The sequence below is a fragment of the Solanum verrucosum genome, unplaced genomic scaffold, assembly GCF_900185275.1.
Source record: "Solanum verrucosum unplaced genomic scaffold, falcon-dt-bn FXZP01000101.1, whole genome shotgun sequence".
In the NCBI taxonomy this organism is placed as follows: domain Eukaryota; kingdom Viridiplantae; phylum Streptophyta; class Magnoliopsida; order Solanales; family Solanaceae; genus Solanum; species Solanum verrucosum.
In genome coordinates, this window is record NW_026020111.1 from 2,391,213 (window position 1) to 2,412,311 (window position 21,099).

At 30.3% G+C, this 21,099-nt stretch overlaps 2 protein-coding genes across 2 annotated transcripts in view; one reads left to right on the forward strand and one right to left on the reverse strand.

The window, feature by feature from the left end:
• LOC125825438 (uncharacterized) overlaps positions 1–21,099 on the forward strand; it is a 1,130,247-nt gene that overhangs the window by 1,054,233 nt on the left and 54,915 nt on the right. The window lies entirely within an intron of this gene.
• On the reverse strand, positions 15,345–16,506 carry LOC125825498 (glycine-rich protein DC9.1-like). The gene is made up of 4 exons (XM_049504824.1): positions 16,391–16,506; positions 15,983–16,265; positions 15,640–15,787; positions 15,345–15,464 (listed from the first exon to the last, which is right to left on the reverse strand). The coding sequence occupies exons 1-4, from the start codon at positions 16,485–16,487 to the stop codon at positions 15,345–15,347; spliced, it is 648 nt and encodes a 215-aa protein (XP_049360781.1). The 5' UTR covers positions 16,488–16,506.

Genomic DNA, 21,099 nt, shown 5'->3' on the forward strand with positions numbered 1-21,099 from the left:
ATTGTACAGACCTTGGTCTAAACATCTCGAGATGTTTAACCCTAGTTTCTCTCTTCAGTGATCCTTAAACTCATTTTCGTGGAGAAACTTTTGTCTGGATCACAAAACAGGTCATAAAATGGTGGTGACCTCATCTTTACACATTCCCCGACGTAAGAGGCGATTGCTCATGTGAGAGAGCCAATCTCGCGACTTGTTAGACACTCTTTATTACTTTATAAAATAACACATGCATACTACATTTGAACATAAATTCAATTGTTTTATATAGAAGAGAATATTATAACAATCAAGTCATTTTACAACACTGAAATATCATAAAATCCTACGCAAAGCTAGAGCCTTAACATGTTTTTCAAATAAGTCTCTAGAGATGGCCTTCGTAAAAGGATCAACTATCATTTCACGTGTATGAATGTATTGTAAAGTTATTTCTCCATTTGCCACTACGTCTCTCACAAAGTTATACTTGATGTCAATCTGTTTGGTCTTGATGTGATACTTAGGATCCTTCGTGTACGCAGCAGCTGCTTGACTATCACAATTTAGAATCATGGGACCCTTAGAATTCTTTGCAATATTTAAATACTCAAAGAATCTATTTAACCAAACAACTTATTGTACTACAGACGCACAAGCCACAAATTTAGATTCCATGGTTGAAAGAGTTGTGCAAGTTTGCTTCTTACTTTTCCATGAAATAGCACCACCATTTAGTAAGAAAGCATAATCGGATATTGATTTTCTATCATCCCGGTCACCAGCCCAATCTGCATTTGTATAACCTCTTATGGATAAATCAAATCCACTATAACACAGTGTATGATCTGAAGTTCCCTTCAGGTATCAAAATATTCTTTTTACTGTTTTCCAATGATCTTTTCCAGGATTGGATTGATAGCTGCTAATTAAACTCACGGCATAACAAATGTCTGGGCGAGTACACATCATAGAATACATCAAACTCCCGATAGCACTAGAATACGGAGCTCAAGACATGTCTTCCTTTTCTTTTTCAGTCTTTGGACACATTTCAGGGCTAAAAGTTTCACCCCTTACTACAGGAGTATCCATGGATTTGCAACTATTCATTCGAAAACGTTCCAATATTTTCTTTATATAAGTTTCTTGAGATAAACACAAAAATTTCTTGGAACAATCTCTTTGGATCTTAACACCGAATATATCGTCTGCTTCAACCATATCTTTCATATCAAACGATTTTGAAAGCCATGACTTGACAATTTTCACATACTCCAAATCTTATATACCACTGTCTTGAAGATTGCTTTAGGCCATAAATTGATCTTCTCAATTTACATACTTTCTTTTCTTGACCTTTAACAATGAAACTTACTGGTTGTTCCATGTAGATTTCCTCGTTTAATTCTCCATTGAGTAAAGCGGTCTTCGCATTCATTTGGTATAATTTCATATCTAACCGTGCAACAATAGCTAAAAGTAATCGTATGGAAGTAAAATTCACAACTGGTGAAAAAGTTTCCTCATAGTCTATTCCAACTTCTTGAGTAAAACCTTTTGCAACCAATCGTGCTTTGTGTCTTTCTATTGACCCTTCCGATTTATGTTTAACTTTAAGAATCCATTTATTCCCAATAGCTTTACGTTCCTTAGGAAGGTCAACTAGATCCCAGACTTTATTGGTTTTCATGAACTCTAATTCTTCTTTCATCGTTTTTAACCATTCATCCCTTTCAGGTCTCGATAAGGCCTAAGCTAAAAAATTAGGTTCATCTAATTTTGTGGGAGATACTAGGAAAACATAATCCTCAATCTCATAAGATTGTTTAGGTACACCTTTTCTTATACTCTTACGTATTTGAAGTTCATATTCCTCTATAGGATTTTGAGATTCATAACTCCCACTCGGACCAGGAATCATTTCTTGATCCGTTGAATTATCAAGTATGTTTGACAACATTACCTGATCTTCTGAATTCAACATTTCGTACAAAGGCTCAACTTCATCTATTTCTCCCTTTTTAGGAAAATCATTTTCCAAAAATCTAACATCTCGTGATACAATTTCAGTAATACTTCCATCGTCCAGTTCATTGATGAACACATATCCTTTAGAGCGTTCAGAGTACCTTATAAAGATACATTTCTTTCCTTTTGGACTTAGTTTACCAAACTCACCAAAAATGATTTTTAATATATGTCACAACCCCACAGTCGTAGATCATTCAGGTTTGTTTTATGACCAGTCCAAAGTTCATAAGGAGTGGAAGACATTGACTTAGAAGGCACTATGTTCAATATGTAAGTTGCAGTCAATAATACATCTCCCCAGAAAGAGATAGACAAATTTATCTGCGCCATCATTAATCTTGTCATGTTTAATAATGTTTTATTCCTTCTTTCAGCTACACCATTTTGTTGAGGTGTATAACGTGTAGTTAATTGTCTGCTAATACCCTTTTTAGTACATAATTCTTCAAATTATTTTGACAAATATTCATGTCCTCGATCGGTTCTTAAAGCTTTTATGCTTTTATCTAATTGATTTTCAACTTCATTCAAATATCTTTTAAAGCACTCAAGTGTTTCAGATTTATGAGCAATCCAATAGACATAACCAAAACGCGTGAAATCATCATTAAATGTAATGAAATATGTAGCACCAAACCTTGCCCTTACATTCATTGGACCACAAATATCAGAATGAATTAATTGAAGTGGAAACTCAGCTCTCTTAGCCTTTCCAAATGGTTTACGCGTAATCTTTCCAGCAAGACAATTTTCACAAGTTGGCATTTCAATTTGGTGAAAGAACCTAAATGCCCTTCTTTTGCCAACATATTCATTCGATCTTGTCCTGTGTGACCTAATCAAGCATGTCATGTAATAATATCAACATCATTGTTACTTGAATAACATGCCATTACACAACGGTCAACATAATAGTCATAAGTTGAAGGATTACAATCTAATACGATCATAACGAAGTCCAGAAGCATATAAAATATTATCTAGAGTTATTCTAACACCATTACGACTAAAAAAAATCAAAACCAACGTCTAAAAGAACAGACACAGACACTAAGTTTTGTCGAATCTCAAGAGTATATAGGACATCATGCAATATCAAGGAACGGCCACCACGCAAGTCCACTTTGCAAGTGCATATACCTTTGACTTCAAGCCTAGCATTATTTCCTACGTAGATCCACCTTGATTTAGATGAAACTCGACGAAACTCCACAAACGCCTCTCTATGTCGACTCACGTGGTTGGTGGATCCTGAGTCTACAATCCACATAGGATAAGATTTAGTTAGTAAAGAAGTGCTATAAACATATATAGCTCTTAGAGATGCGTTTAGAAATGCTACCTTTTTAGGCTTGGTACATTCACGAGCAAAATGCCCTGATTCTTGGAATTGTAGCACTTCATTTTACTCTTGTCTCTCTTCTTGAAAAACCGTTTTCCTTTCTTGGAGTTTGGCTTCTTCTTTTTCTTAGAGGGTCCTTCTCCAGTCTCTTGTCTTTCCCATTTATTATCCAATTTTTCTTGCACTTGAAGCCTGAAGATTTTGTACCACTTAACTCTGCCACAAAGGCATTAGAAGCAGCTTTAGCAGCACCAAGGCACTCATCTTCAAGTTCAACATGGCGTGCAACATTAGAAAAGGTTTTGATGCTATCATTATGGGTCAAGTTAACCTTCAAATATTCCTAATTATTGGGAAGAGACCGTATCACTACTTGAAGTTGTTGTTCATCTGAAAGAACATGGCCAGCACTCTTGAGTTGAGCTATTATGTTTGACATCACCCTAAGATGTTGTTTGATATTCTGATCATGACACTTTTTGTAAGTGTCAAATTTGATAGTCAACTGTCGGAGGCGGCTTATAGGGGTACCCCCATACGTTCCTCGTAGATGTGCCCACATAGCATGAGCAGTAGGGAATTCCTCACATTCATGTATGAGATCATCAACTACAGAACTAACTATTATTCCACATGCAGTGGAGTTAGCCTTCTTCCAAGCTTCTGTAAGCTTCAAGATCCCTTCTGTGTTGTGAAGTATTACCCTCTTCTGGTTCATTCAAAACATGATTTATACCTTTCGAAGCATTTTACTCTTCCAGTACATACCATATTTTACGACTCCAGATGTCGTAATTATCACCATTAAGTTTTTCATCTTTGTTTAAGTCAGCAATAATACTTTTTGATGTCATGTTTGTTATTGACACATAATTAGGCAAGAATTTTAATCAATTATGCATGTGACATACACATTTAAGCAAATTAATTCTCATAAAGATTTAATATTTAATGTAAAATTGAAAAGACACGTATGCATCCAATCATCATCTACAAACTAAATATTTATCAAAATTCAAATCTAATATCTTAATGTGTATATTTAATATATTGAAGACTTTGATAACAAGGATTTTTAAGTCTAATAACATAATTTGAGAGAAAAACAAACAACATAATTCATATCTTGAAAAACAAATAAGCAACAAAATTTTACAAGTAATTCAAAGGCTGAAATCCTCCCACAAGTCTTCAAGACAACTAATGTAAACCCTAAAAGGTTGACTGGGCCAAATGTCATGATAAACATCAGTCAATCTACTACCCCAAGGTTCACGGAGAGCGTCTGTTAAATAAGTCAAGGCTCTCCAATCTGAAATTTCCTTATAATCAGCCAATTCAGCCCATTTTATTTCAAAAAAAGGCGAATAAAATCACGTGTTGACGTATTAGGGGACATCTGGAATGACTCAAACTCCTTGAATTTTTTCTCTTTTCCCCTTCGAATGGCCCTTTGGTTCCTTGACTGATTTTGTGTCGCCCTTGGGCCGCCAATCTGTACGATTTCACCCCCTCGAAAACATGTCTTACGACGGCTTACTCTTCTACCTTGTCCCTTTGTTCGACTTTGAGAACTCCCACTTGGAGTAGTTTGAGCATGTTCCCGTTCAACCATATTTGAAATGAGAACAAAACGAAAATATGATTAATACCATTTAATGCGACAACATATGTCACAAATTTTCATAAAAGGGAAGGAATTGTTCAAGGAACATAAGGATTAAACTAATACTCAAGAATAGTAAGATCCTAAAAGGGGACATATAAAAATAATCCTAAATAAGACACTAATCCCAATAAAAAAATCCAAAAAAATACGTTTTTTTCCCAGTCATTTGTTGAAAAATTCATGTCTTGCTCGTTTTAAGTTGGTTTCTTTATTATAATATGTTTCTGAAGCTTAAAACGAGCAAATCATAAAAAGAAATAAGTTTCCACCCAAAAACTGCACAGTGAATTTTTCAGATTGTTCTAAACAGATGCAGTTTTTTGAAAAATAGAAAAATATATTCAATTTTTTTAATAATTCGTATCTCACTCGTTATAATTTCGTTTTTCCATTATAATCTATTTTCGGAAATCTAAGCACGAGCAGATTATGAAAAAAATAATTTCGACCGAAACATCGTACATTTTATTTTCAGATAGCTATTTAACAGAAATGGTATTAAAAATAGAATTTATTTCTTAGTAGGACAAGAAATCTTATCTATTTTATGATTGAAAATCAAATAGGATTATGAATCCTATTTCACATAAAATTAATACACATCTAAGCGTCATGAAAATTAACATCATTCAATTTTTTCTATTCACTGATTTTAAAAGACATAGAATCTATTTTATTTCTTATAAACATAGCTAGTGAATTCTCAAGTACGCAGCACATGATGGATCATAAACAATGGCTCTGATACCATTGATGGAATATTAAGGTATTCAACAGCGAGTTATGTACCTTGTAATTCACAGCGAAAGTCGTCGATCTGCTTCTTTGACAGGAATGCACTCTACTCCGTCTTTGAATCACTGGGAAACAAAGATCTATTCACAAACTAGAAGTCTTCTTCTGTGTACTGATTATTCGTCTCAGTAACTCAATTATTTATTTCTTACTGATCGCTTATTTTTGGTTTTCTGTTTCACACGTTTTCCTCTCTATGCTTACACATTTTCACGTTTTTCTCTTTTTCTAAAACACTCCCATTAGGAGTCTTTTAAAGAGAGGCAGAACAGTTGGGGGATTCATGAAAGTGGTAGTGTGGTAGGTGGTAGTGTGATAGGTGCGTATTTTATTTTAAAGATTTTATTGTAGTATTCTTTTGCTAAGTGTCTTAATCTTGATATCCTATTTATTGTAATATTCTTCCGATAGTTGTTTTAATCTGAATATTTTTTTAATATTATTTATGATGTATTCTAGATATAACATATCTTCGGTTCTTTGGTACATATATAAATTTTCCTCCATTAATTGTTCTAAGAGTTTTATATCTTCCATAGATTTTATCCAATATTGTAAATATTCGTAGTTCATTTTAATCTGAATTTATTTCTAAATCATACCATTCTATTCTTTCGAAGTCTAAATCATGTAGGTCTATTTCATACCATTCTTGATTTAATAAATCTTCTGATTCGTAATCATTAAATATTTTTTCACATATTATTCTTCTTAATTGGATTATTTCTATATTTTTAAGTACATATAAGATTAAAGTTTCGTAGTTTTTTATCATTTCATCATGCATGTATGTAGTCATGTTCTTTATTATACAGATTTTTTATTTCAAATTATTCCTTCCTATCATATTCATAATTGATTAAATTCATATTAGATCATTATGAACTAGATTATCCTTATCATGTTTTCATGTCACTACTAGCATCGTACTTTAGCGGATACTTTCTTCTTATCAGCGCCTCAACTTTGTTTACTCCCCTAAACGGTTTTCCTCGCCTACCGGTTTCAACATTAGGATGGCATAGTATAGAAGTTTTCTCCCTGTTTCCAGTGTGCTAATAAACTAGAAATCATGATTCAAATAATTCTAATACATAATAACTAATATAAATTTATTTAATCATATGTATGATATTCAGGAATATATGAAATTAGTTCCGTATATTTTTTGAACAATATACCTTTGCCTCTTGCTTAGCCATGCTATCTGAAATATCTGACTGGATTTCAGATTTATCCATTAACTTTTAAGTAATTAGTATCTTAAGAGAGTTTTTTGAGAGGAGAGTTTTTATTTAGGTCTTGCCCCCTTTTACAATGTTTACTACTAAGTCTATATATAGACATACAAATTTACTATTCTAAATACTTATCCTAACACGTTTTTTACACATGTCCACTACTATTTATTACTATTCATGACTATCATTCATGAATAGTTCTTATTTTGTCTACCATTATCCTCTTTACAACTTATTTGCACATATTAATAATGTACACTATCTACCACATACACTTGTCATTATTTGTACACTTATTTTGAAAGACCCATACCTACTTTATGACAACTATTATGACTTTTACATTTACATTATTTTACACATAACTTTTTCCGTTCTTATCTTTCTTGTTTTCTTCCTCGTTGATTATTCCAGCTGGACGTCTGGAATTATATTATCTTCTCCGTTGCACTTTGAACATATATGGTCCGGGTATTTATGACCAATTAGCTTGCAATATCTGGTTAATAATTCTGTTGAAATAAATCCTTCTTTTAGTGCTCGTGTCGTAGGTCGTTCTTCTGGCTTTAGTAGTGATAAAATCCATCTTTAGACTTCATCCATATCTGCTTTCCTTAGCTCCCTTGAATTGGAATAAATCATTAGATGGTCTCTTGCATAGTAGCTCCATATAGCGTTTCCGTTTAAATAATTATTTGTTAGCTCTTGTATAATCGTTGATATACCAATTATCCTTTTGTTGGCATAAAAATTTGGTATCTCCATTTTGCATATCTGTTCTTGTTGTCCGATATCCTCGGGTATAATCATATCTTTAGTTATTCCTATCTTGATAACCTGTATTGGAGGTTTTATTTTCTCGTATAATATCTCCGCTGGTGCTGTATAAAATTTTATATAAAATATCCGTATCAGAGCTATAGATAATAAGAAACACGGTAAGAAACATACTAGTAGAAAATTAAGAAAAATAAGAAGAAAATTAAATAAATTATATCTGGAATATAAACAACTTTATATCACAAAGACTAACAACGAAAAATTAAATCAATTAATAGATAATATATCTAAAATAGAATATAAATATATTCAATATTTAAAAATACAATGAATAACAAGAATAACGAATATAGACAAAAACTTTATGAAATAATTATAGAAAAACGACAAGAATTAGAACATAGACAAAATAGACTTAACAATAATATATTCGCAGGAATTTGTCACAAATCTATAGTAGCACAAAGAAAGACTATTTTATATCTAGAAATACAAATAAATAACTTAGAATATAAACTACAACATAATTTATAAATGAATAAAGAAGAATACGCAATAGATGAAAAAACATATGAAAATTATGACGGATTAAAAATAAGGATAATATTTTCTAATCTAGGAAGAAGATATAAGAAAATAGGTGACAATATAAGTTTAATGTTAGAAAAAGAAACGGTAAAACTAGAAGATAGTTTAACTGCTATGGTAAGAATAACAAAAGAAAATCAAGAAATAGATAGAAGAACGGAAATTGAAAAAATAAAACAACAAGCAAAAAAGGAAGTACAACAATTAGAAGAAGTAAAAAATACTAAAATAATAGAGCTAGAAAAAAAGTTAGCAATATTAAAAGAAATGTATGAAATTAAACAAAAAGAAAAAGAACAAAAAACAAAATTAGCAAATGAGATAATTAAATTTAAAGAAAAATTGCAATTACAAGATGAATTAGAAGAAAAAGAAGAAAATAACCAAGATAATCTACTCGAAATAAGAGTTGATGAAATAAACAATGATGATCTAGAACAACATTCGGAAACAAGTGAAACATATACGGAACTTTTAGCAAATATAGATAATACAAAGAATTTAGAAGTAAATACAGAAGCCGTAGACATGGAAGAAAAACCTAGCACATCAGGAGTAAAAAACCCAAAAAAATTTAATCCAAAATATTATAATAAAAATTATGAACAATATAATAAAGAAAAAACTACATGGGATAAAAGATTAAATAAAAAATGGACGCCTAAACCAATAACTGGACAACATGAATTTTTAGATTTAGACTGTGTAGCAGACATAAATAAAACAATCCAATTATGGGTAGGATACATATCAAAACAATTAATAGATAACAAGATAGTAATAGCAGAGGCACCAGGATACATAGAAAGAACACTTATAGGAACAGTAAAATTATGGCTACAAAATTTAACAAATGAAAGCTTAACAACTTTAAGAAATAATAAAAAATTTGATGGTGGAATAGCCACTACAACCATGGAAATATTATATAAATACGAAATAGCTATAAGAAACGAATTTAGTAGTATGACAACAGAAGTAGAAGAACAAAATAAAGAAAAAATCATAAATCGGAATCTAATGACAAAATTAGCAATATGCAATATGTGTTACATAGATGAATATACATGTGCATTTAGAGAATATTATTATAAAGGAACATATAGCACAGAAAAAAGTAAAGAAATAAGAAAATTATATTTTACAAAATTACCAGAACCTTTTAATTCAAAAATAATAAAAAGTTGGAATGAAGCAGAATTAACGGACACCTTAGGAGCTAGAATGAAATTCTTGCAACGATGGTTTATGGAACTATGTGAAAAGCATAAAGAAGAAATAAAAATGGAAAAAATATTAATAAAGAACTTAGTATGTTGCAAAAATAAAACAGCACCCCAATTTGGTTGTACGGATAAGTATTATAAAAATAGAAAGAAATATAATAAAAAATATAGATCAAAATATAAATATAAAAAACCAAGAAGAAGGTACTATGTAAAAAATTACAAAACCAAAAGACCATATAGACCAAAAAGAAAACGAACGGAATGTACTTGTTATAATTGTGGAAAATTAGGACATATAGCTAGAGATTGTAAATTACCTAAAAATCCAAAGAAAAAACAAATATCATAAATAATAATAGACGATGAAAATTATACACAAATAGAATACGTAGATTATGAATTAGAAAGCAATGATAGTATATATGAATTATCGAAAAATGAAATAGATAATGACATAGAAATAAAATCAGATAATGAATTATATAATATAACAAGTGACTGAAGCAGATATACAAACAATAAATAAAGAAGAACATCAAGACAAAGAATATTTAGAACAGAAAATAATATTTGATAATAGTATATTTGAACAAATAAAAAGAAAAGAATTAGACCTAAACGTAGCAAAAATATTCGAAATACCAACAGTAAGAAACTGGTTTAAACGACAAAAAGAAGAATATTATGTAGTAAGTCAAAGAGAACATATCATAGATTGCAAATACACTAAAGGAAAGGCCAAAATACCAATAATAAATAAACGAATAATAAATAAAGAAATACAAGATATTAAGGCTAAAAATCCAATTAAATATGTATATTTAGGAGGAACAGAAATATTAATAAAAGCATGTTTTAGAGAAGGAATAGATACATCCATAGAAATATACTTAGCGGATGATAGAATTATACAACCCATAGAAAAAAGTATAATAAGTGCAGTAAGAGGTAACCTCATATACCAAAAATTTAAGTTTATAATAAGTGCTAACTACTCAGTAGCAATAAATGACAGAAATATAGATAAATCACTAGTATTATACTGGCGAATGTCAGGGATAAAACTAGCCTCAAGAAGTAAAATATTTACAGCTTGATGTAAAAACTTATATGTTCTAACAACAAAACATAAAATAACAGCAAAAAATAAAATAGACAAAATAAAAATAGAAGCTCCCTTTGAAAGAATAGTTACAGTCATAGATAAAAATGATTATAGTTATAATGAAATTGTTATAGAAGAAGATTTAGAAATAGTAAAAGAAAGACTAAGCACATCGAAAAGAATAAACAATGAGATACCCCAAATATCATCAAAAATGAGTACCTCAAGGAGAATAGATAAAACCCCACAAAAATCAATGGAAGAAGATATAAAACCACATCATTACTACATAACCGGAATAATGGAACAACGAAAATATTTAATATTAATAGATACAGGACGAGAAGAAAATTATATCACAAGAGAATTAGTGACGAAAGATGAAATAATAACCATTGAACAATCATGCTCCGAACTACCAAAAGCATTAATGTATACCGAAGAAACTACAGAAAAGGAAATAATCATCGGAGGAATACCAATAGTGATAAATTCAAAATATATCAAGGAAATGAAAATATCATTTTAGGAATAAAATGGTTAGAACAAGTAAAACCATATAATCAAGAAGACAAACACTTAACAATAAATTATGAAAATAAAAGAGAAATAATAAAAAGGACTTTGGTATGATAAAATATGAAAATATATATACTTGCAAAGATAATAATAGAAGGATATTACAACCGATATTATACACCAATGATAGATACGGGAGCAGAAGCTAATATATGTAAATATAATTGTTTACCAGAAGATAAGTGGGAAAAATTAAAAACACCTATAGTAGTAACAGGATTTAATAATGAAGGAAACATGATCACATATAAGGCAAAAAATATAAAAATACAAATATGGGATAAGATATTAACTATAGAAGAAATATATAACTTTGAATTAACTACAAAAGATATGCTATTAGGAATGCCATTTTTAGAAAAATTATACCCACATATAATTAAAAAAAAACACTGGTGGTTCACGACACCATGTAAACAAAAGATAGGAGCATAAAGAGTAAATAATAAAAAATGAAAAACAACATAATGGATAAAAGAAAGTGAAAAAATTACACAAAAATTAGAAAATATAAAAGAAGAAGACCCTAAAATAGAATTAATTATATTCTCTATAGATAAAGTAAAAATAATTCAAGATAAGTTAGAATTATTATATAGTGAGGATCCTTTACAAGGATGGAAAAAACATAAAACAAAAGTAAAAATTGAGTTAATTGATAATAACAATATAATAACCCAAAAACCATTAAAGTATAATTTTAATGATTTAACCAAATTTAAGATACATATAGAAGAATTACTAGAAAAAGGATATGTACAAGAAAGCAATAGTAAGCATACAAGCCCGGCATTTATCGTAAATAAACATAGTGAACAAAAAAGAGGAAAAAGCAGAATGGTTATTGATTATAGAAATTTAAATGCAAAAACTAAAACATATAATTATCCAATACCAAATAAAATACTAAAGATAAGACAAATACAAGGATATAATTATTTTAGCAAATTTGATTGTAAATCAGGATTTTATCACTTAAAACTAGAAGAAGAATCTAAAAAACTAACAACATTCACTGTACCACAAGGATTTTATGAATGGAATGTATTACCATTTGGATATAAAAACGCACCAGGTAGATATCAACACTTTATGGACAATTACTTTAAACAAATAGAAAATTGTGTAGTGTACATTGATGATATATTATTATATTTCTAAAACACAAGATGAACATATAAGATTATTAGAAAAATTTATACACATCATAGAATATTCAGGTATAAGTCTAAGTAAAAAGAAAGCTAATATAATGAAAAATCAAATATAATTCTTAGGAATACAAATTGATAAAAACGGAATAAAAATGCAAACACATATAGTACAAAAAATAATTAACTAAAATGAACAACTAGACACAAAAAAGAAATTACAATCATTCTTAGGACTAGTAAATCAAGTAAGAGAATACATACCAAAATTAGCAGAGAATTTAAAACCACTACAACAAAAATTAAAGAAAGATATAGAATATCAGTTTGATAAAAAGACCAAATACAAATACAAAAGGTAAAATATTATGTAAAAACTTACCTAAACTCTACTTTCCGGATGAAAACAAAAAATTTACTTATATAATAGAATCAGATGCGAGTGAAAAAAGTTATGGAGGAATATTAAAATACAGGTATGATGACACTACGATAGAACATCATTGCAGGTATTATTCAGGAACATTTAATAATACAGAAATAAAATGGGAAATAAATAGAAAAGAATTATATTCAGTATATAAGTGTTTATTATCATTTGAACCATATATTGTATATAATAAATGTATTATAAGAACAAATAATACACAAGTAAAATGGTGGCTAACAGGAAAAATACAAGATTCGGTAACAACAAAAGAAATAAGGAGATTGGTATTAAATATATTAAATTTCACATTTACAATTAGGTAATAAAAACTGATAAGAATGTTATTGCAGATTACTTATCAAGACAATCTAGTTCATAATGATCTAATATGAATTTAATCAATTATGAATATGATAGAAGGAATAATTTGAAATAAAAAATCTGTATAATAAAGAACATGACTACATACATGCATGATGAAATGATAAAAAAACTACGAAACTTTAATCTTATATGTACTTAAAATATAGAAATAATCCAATTAAGAAGAATAATATGTGAAAAAATATTTAATGATTACGAATCAGAAGATATATTAATCAAGAATGGTATGAAATAGACCTACATGATTTAGACTTCGAAAGAATAGAATGGTATGATTTAGAAATAAATTCAGATTAAAATGAACTACGAATATTTACAATATTGGATAAAATCTATGGAAGATATAAAACTCTTAGAACAATTAATGGAGGAAAATTTATATATGTACCAAAGAACCGAAGATATGTTATATCTAGAAACATCATAAATATATTAAAAAATATTCAGATTAAAACAACTATCGGAAGAATATTACAATAAATAGGATATCAAGATTAAGACACTTAGCAAAAGAATACTACAATAAAATCTTTAAAATAAAATACGCACCTACCACATACCACCTACACACTACCACTTTCATGAATCCCCAACTACCAGTTCCGCTACGAAAAATGGTAGTCTTCGTAAGAGTTAGGTGCTATTGTAGGATTTATCGACTAAGGTCTTTGGGTTTAATATACCCTTACGTTGCTTTTGATTTCCTCTTTGTGTGAATATCTAGTTATCTTTAATTCTTGTCTTTCGATTTCCGCATTTTATTGTAATTCCCTTTTGAGAATTACATCATATATCGTTATACAACTCCACACAATTTAGCATGAGACACACGTGCAACACACGTGCCCAGGACTAGTTAAATAATAAATAAAGACTAAATGAAAAGAAATAGTGAGGTAACAATGTAATCACACCAAATCGATCGTTACATAAAATGGGTCTTTTCTTCGTTACCTAACTATGAGTTTAAACAATACAATATGATACAATAGAATTTAAGTAACCATCAAAACAAACATTGTATTTAAATTAAAAATACAATACAATACAATGATAACAACCATCCAAACAAGGTAAATACGGGAGACGATATGTGAGAGTGTAGTTTTATTTAGTTGGGAAAATGGGAAAAAAAACACAAGTATACCATTTAAAAAATAAAATAACACCTATATAACAATAGTTTACCTGTTTTTCAAATATAGCAGTAAAACTCATACAAAACACAATTTTAAAAAAAAAGTATGTACGTGTGAAATCATGATTGTTGATGATATTTCCTTGACTTTCACTTTCTCCCAAATTGTTTTACAAACTTTACGATTCTCTCTTCTTCCAATACATAATTTGTTTCTCTTTCATCACGATGTAAAATTTAAAAAAATTCATCATCTGATGCATCACAATTATCATTGAACAACAAATTATCAGTTTAATTAGTTTCATTTCCCAACAATTCCAACACAATCTAAAAAAACATGAGGGCTCTTATAATTTCTTGTCTTTTCATCTTATTAGGGTAGATTGTATTCTGAATTCGGAGGGGTTGGAGGAGGGGAAGTATATTCGTTCGTCCAATGTACTATAAATTACTAGTCTTCTCACGTCAAATGATGAAAAAAATATTTTAAAAAGTTAGTTGGTTAAGGTTTACATACTTAAGATTTCAAGAAGCAAAAAGCATCATATAATTAGGGATGGGAGAGTAGTTTAATAATAAGTTATGAAATAAGAAGAAACATATGTTCATCATCAACAACGTACAACATACTAAAAAAATATGCATTATGAACGTACAACATATTAAAAGAAAACATGCATTATGAAAATATGTTATCACAATATAGTGTATTATATTGTATAAGAAAATATTACATGACCAACCATACTTATGAACTGAAGACGTTTTATTCATACCATTTTTATTGCAAGGTTTAGAGTAGCAAGACTATTATTATTATATATCTTGCCACTATATATGCTCAACGATTTTGTAATATTACATGATAGATTGGTTGTGAGGCAATTGGCTAGTGACTTATTCATGGCCTCCACCTGGAGGGTTATATTCGCCAAACGGGGGTTTATACTTGTCATGTGGGGGATTGTGTTCGTCACTTGGAGGGTTGTATCCGTCATATGGGGGCCAGTGGAGGATCTACCTTGTGCATAATGGGTGCTTAAGCACCCACTGCCTTTTGTGACAAACAGTAATATTTATGTATAAAAAATTAGTATTTCATTGAAATGTATTAATTGAGCACCCATCTTAAGTAGTAATTTTTGAGCTAAAAACGCTGAGCACCCATAATATAAATTTCTGGATCCGCCACTGGTGGGGGCTTATATTCGCCACTTGAAGGCTTATATCCATTGTTATATTCATCATGTGGAGATTCATATTCACCACCAGGAGATTTATATCCATCACCATGTTGTTTATATCCATTATATTCACCATGTGGGGGCTTATATTCGCCACTTGGAGGCTTATATCCATTGTTATATTCATCATGTAGAGGTTCATATTCACCACCAGGAGATTTATATCCATTGTTATATTCACCATGTGGGGGCTTATATTCGCCACTTGGAGGCTTATATCCATTGTTATATTCATCATGTGGAGGTTTATATTCACCACCAGGAGATTTATATCCATTGTTATATTCACCATGTGGGGGCTTATATTCATCACCGGGAGAATTATATCCGTCACGTGGAGTGTTATATCCCCACCCAAGATATTTATATCCGTTGTTATATTCACCATGTGGAGATTTATATGCGTTGTTATAATCACCATATGGGGGTTTATATCCACTACCATGTGGAGGATAATATCCGTCACCAGGAAATTTATATCCATTTTTATATTCGCCACGTCTATCACCTAGATATCCGTCAATGTCATTATATCCATCATCGTGTACATCATTCTTATAATCCAATTTCATTGCTACAAATATCAAATGTGAAATTTAAAAATTAGCATTACATTCATATATATATAAATATCAAATAATTAGATAAGAAATCCAATATTTCAAAGAAATAAATAGTGAAAGGAAAAAGTAATCTTACGGGTCTCAGCCAACTCTCTAGCTACAACCTCAAAGCTTATCATTGAAAAGATTGCCAAAAAAATGCCAAGAAATAAAAATGCCTTGGAACCCATCATTTTTTTTCTTCAAAGCTTAGTTATATTAATTAAAGGATGAAGAAATTGATGCAAACATTGGGTTATATTTATAATATAAGAATTGAATGTATTGGAGATTGATAAACTGTCACTTATCACTTATCTTGACCAACTGCCATGCCATATAATTGATTATATTTTCTTCGTTTTAATTTATTTTTATATTTTTTTTTAATTGAACGTAGTATAGGACCACAATATTTATCTACATTTACATTTGTGATGTACACTAAATAAAATAACTTTTAATAGTTAAAAATAAAATAAGCATATATTATTTAATTATAATTAAATAATACTCTCTCCGTTTATTTTTACTTGTCGTTGTTTGACTTGGTACACCCCTTAAGAAAACAATTATTGATATATGTATTTTATCAAACTATTCCTATTAAATGTTGTTTAGTATTAGGTCTTTGATATGTAGAATAAGTATTTAATGTCGAGGGTAAAACATGGAAAAAAATAATTGTCTTTTCTTGATAGGTCAAAAGTGACAAGTAAAAATAAAAGTCTATCTTAGAAATAAGTGGCAAGTAAAAGCAATAGAGGGAGTAATAAATATTTTGATAAACACATATTTTATCCTATGATGGGAGTGAATCTCAAACAAAAGATGAAATGTTTTTGTTAAATATAATTTTACTACTTAACTAAAATCTCTAAGAGTAATAAAGAACTAAAAATTATGATTAAATTTATCATAATGTAAATTTGTACATATTTTTTACGTAAATTTGTTTTTCTCAAGTTCTTTTTTTTGGGAAAATTTTGAATAAACGCAAACTACTACTCTAATACTAATAAAAGAACTTAAATATCTTTACTTAAACACAAACTGCTATAACTATAAATAATTCGAAAACACGTTTTAAAATACGTAAATTTTAGAAGTTCCCTAAATCGATTCTAATTGCTAAAAAAATATTTATTGCGTAAGTTTTCTACTTCATATATTTGAAGTATTGCTATCATTTTTGGTGGTAGGTGATCGATAAGTATCTTATATCTTTAATTATACGTTTTAAATTTAAAATATATGAGATAAGATTACTTTTAATAGACAACACTTGAACCCTAAAGCGGAACATTCCTGTTAGAGCCAAAAGTAGAGTTGGGACGTCGGATTTATCTTGAATCTAATATTTTTTATGTGAAGAAAAAACTTCATAAATAAGAATTTATTAAAATTGCAACAAATGAGATATCTAAATTCATAACTTTAAAAATACAATTAGCTCAATGCTAAGATCCTTGACCATTCAACTCATAAAGTTTAAATTTCAAATTTGTCTCTATTTATTATGTTAATTTGAATCAATTCATTTGCTTAAATGTGTTCATAGAACACATCAAAGTAACCAAAGTCGCTTACGTACATGCACTTACAAATTAACCAACCTAAAAACATAGATTTGATAGTAATTACTCCCTCCATTCCATATTAATTGAATTTTTTAGGTGTTTCACATCCTTTAAGAAAAGTAGATTAAGACATAAATTGAACATAGTTTTCCATTTTTACCTTTATTAATTATTGTCAAATTTCTGATTAAAATAACTAAATAGTAATTAACCACTAATTCCATTATTAACTAATAAAGGGTAAAATTGGAAGAACACTCTAAATCTAGTCTTGAAAACCGAACAATTAAATTAATTTAAAAAATGAAAAATGACTCAACTATTCAATTAAGGAGCATCAAACAACACTAAGGGCTCATTTGGATGTGATATAGAATCATAATTTCAAATCAAATTAATTTGAAATTGAAATTTTGTTTGGACATTTAATTTGAATTTCTCAAATTGTATTTTTTTTTTTGTATAAAATTCAGCAAAAGAAAATGTGCCCAAATTAATTTATTGTGTTGTGTAATTAAAAATTATATTTATGTGATTTTTTTGACAGGAAAACATAGACTTCACAGTAAAATAATATATAAATTTATCTTTTGGAGAAGTGAAGAGATAATAGTGATACAAAACTAAAATGTAAAGCTCGATGAGAGATGAAACAGCAAAATTTGGTTTCCAAGTTACAAGCAAAGCAACCAACAAAGCCATTAAATTATATGCCCTTCAAGGGTTAGCTCATCATTAAATGTTGAGAGCTCTAATTAACCACACTTGACTTTGATAAAACCCAAAAATTGAAAAAGAAAACACTTAAAAGAAATAAATCCCAGAAAGAGACTTGTACAGTTAAAACACAAGCCGCCTTCTGACTAGTTGGATGGTAGACCATTGAAAAACCCCAGCAAAGGAAGATTATCCCCAATTATCAGATTCTAGTCTCCAGTGCTAATATTATCTTCTTCCTTGGACCCTGAAACAACCAAAACGGAATAAAGCTTTCAATCAGCACGTAATAGAAAAGACCACTGCCTTCAAATGAAAAACAGAAAGTCACAATCTTCAAATGAATTCTCATACAAAATTATGATACTTACCATTGGTATTCCTATAGCTTGAGATCTTCATCTGTCATGTGCACAAGAGCAGCCATATCAACCTGCAAGAAAAGAACAGGGAAAAGGTGAATGCTGCAGGACTTCAAACTAAATTAAGAAGGAAAGAACAGCAGTGATTTACATACTTCTTCAGCTTGAAATGTAATAGCATACTTCTCAAGACCCAATGACTGTAGAAAATTATCCACTGATTCCGCCTGCACCAAATGTATAAACCTTTACATATAAGAGCAGTCCACAGGGTACGCTGGAATAGCAAATGAGCATGCTTGAGTAGTTTTCACCCATTTTTGTTTATTATGTGATTATATTAGCTGATAACATCAGGGTAAAGAACCAGAGTCCTGAGACGAGTAGAATGAGCACCGACAGGCACAACCACCGATTACACAGTAGTAAGAAATGCAGATCAGAAGGTCTAATTGCACATGAAAAATTAAAGAAGATAAAGAAATATGGGATGTGCAGATCAAATGCAATACGCTCACCACACATGATCTCACTAAACAGCATTAAGGTAGCAGCAATGAAAATGCTGCAAAACATGTGAAAGTGTGTTGAAAGACGTTGAATGGTAAGACTAGAAAGAAATCATAGGATCTATATGAAGTTTTATAGATAACAATAACAGTTCTAGTTTAATTCCTGTTTCTACTGTAAACCAGCACAGACGAAAGTGGAGTTGCCGAATGCGAGCATGAAAGGTGTGGGATTTGACTAGACCATGAAATTCACAAATGAGTTGGGGATAAACTTTGGACATAAGTTCACACCTGTGGTGCATGCCACAATGTTGTTAAAAGCTGGACTTAATTACAGAGACGTTACCTTCAAGGTAAGTGCAGTGTACATCGAGCACTTAGGTTTAGAAAACACTTAATAGACCCAAGTCGTGCACCAAGATGCCCACCTGATGAGGGTAGCATGAAATAATGAATATAACTAACAAACAGGCAAAGCACCAAAGGTCATGGCCTCGAGGTCGACGGCAATAAAGTGGATGAAAACCAAGGGAGACAGCTTTTAGTGATTTCTTCCCATATGTCAAAGCCTTGGTGGGGGAGATTTACTTGATATCTGCACCAGGGGAAGGTAGCAGGTATCTAGTAGAATAGTGTAGGCATGTGAAACTGGCCAGGACACCACTGTTCTGAAAAAAATTGAATCTACTTGACAAAATGATATATTAGTGATTGTAAATAGTAAATTTAAAATGTAGCATGACAAAATTTATTCATTAATTTGAATTAGACAATTAAATAGTACTTTTGGATCAGAATTAGTGATTTTTGTGATTTCTGGACTAGATTGACATGATTTTTATTTCAAATATTTCTTCTCAATGCAGGCTTTTCCATATATAATTGTTGTTTGTAATCAAGGACAACTTTATGTATGTATTGCTTCCTTTATGTGCAAACTCCATGAGATACAAAAAGTACTAGGTCGTCAGTCCATATTACTCTTTCCAAACTATGATAGGCTTTTATTTTTTTCTTTTAATTTTCTGAAAGAAAATTTCAGTAAATTTTGCTCCAAACAAAAAAACACTACGTCAATCCCTAGGAAATAGACCACATTAAATTTCAGCTTGAGGATGCCACCTGCATAAAACCACCTTATCAAGGAAATAGGGGGGAAATGTGGAGGGATAGAAACGGAAGAAGATACTCTTCCCAAAAATCACCTGAAATAGGCCAGAATTAAGGTAAAAAGGTTCTCTGGAGAAGAATCCGAGTAGTGTTGAGATCGAGCAGAGCTTTGAAATGCAGATATGGTGTGAAAGCCCTCTGGTGATGAAAGTCACTGGGCCAGATGAAGGCAATTTCAACCAGAACCCTAATCGCTATTTTGGAGAAGTTTCACAGTGTTTTGGAGATAGTAAGAGACTCACCCTATTCTGATGAAAGGTGTGTCGAAATCAGTTTTTGTAGGAGATAAAGAGTTAAATTCAGGGGCGAATCTAGGATTTCTAGATCATGGGTGCACCACTGAGAAAAAATTAGGAAGTGTGAACTGATACCTAGCCCTCAAAACCTTTTATGCTTTAACCGTGGTGCACTTGCGGGAAACTCCTTGCCGAGGGCCTGTGCACCCCCGGGATTAGTCGGGGCTCA

Bases quoted from the DNA above. Each gene is read 5' to 3' on its own strand.
- LOC125825498 (XM_049504824.1), bottom strand. From the start codon at position 16,487: ATGATGGGTTCCAAGGCATTTTTATTTCTTGGCATTTTTTTGGCAATC. The intron at 16,266-16,390 runs GTAAGATTACTT...TGATATTTGTAG, and splicing joins TAGAGAGTTGGCTGAGACCC to CAATGAAATTGGATTATAAG. The intron at 15,465-15,639 runs GTGGCGGATCCA...TGCACAAGGTAG, and splicing joins GCGAATATAAGCCCCCACCA to ATCCTCCACTGGCCCCCATA.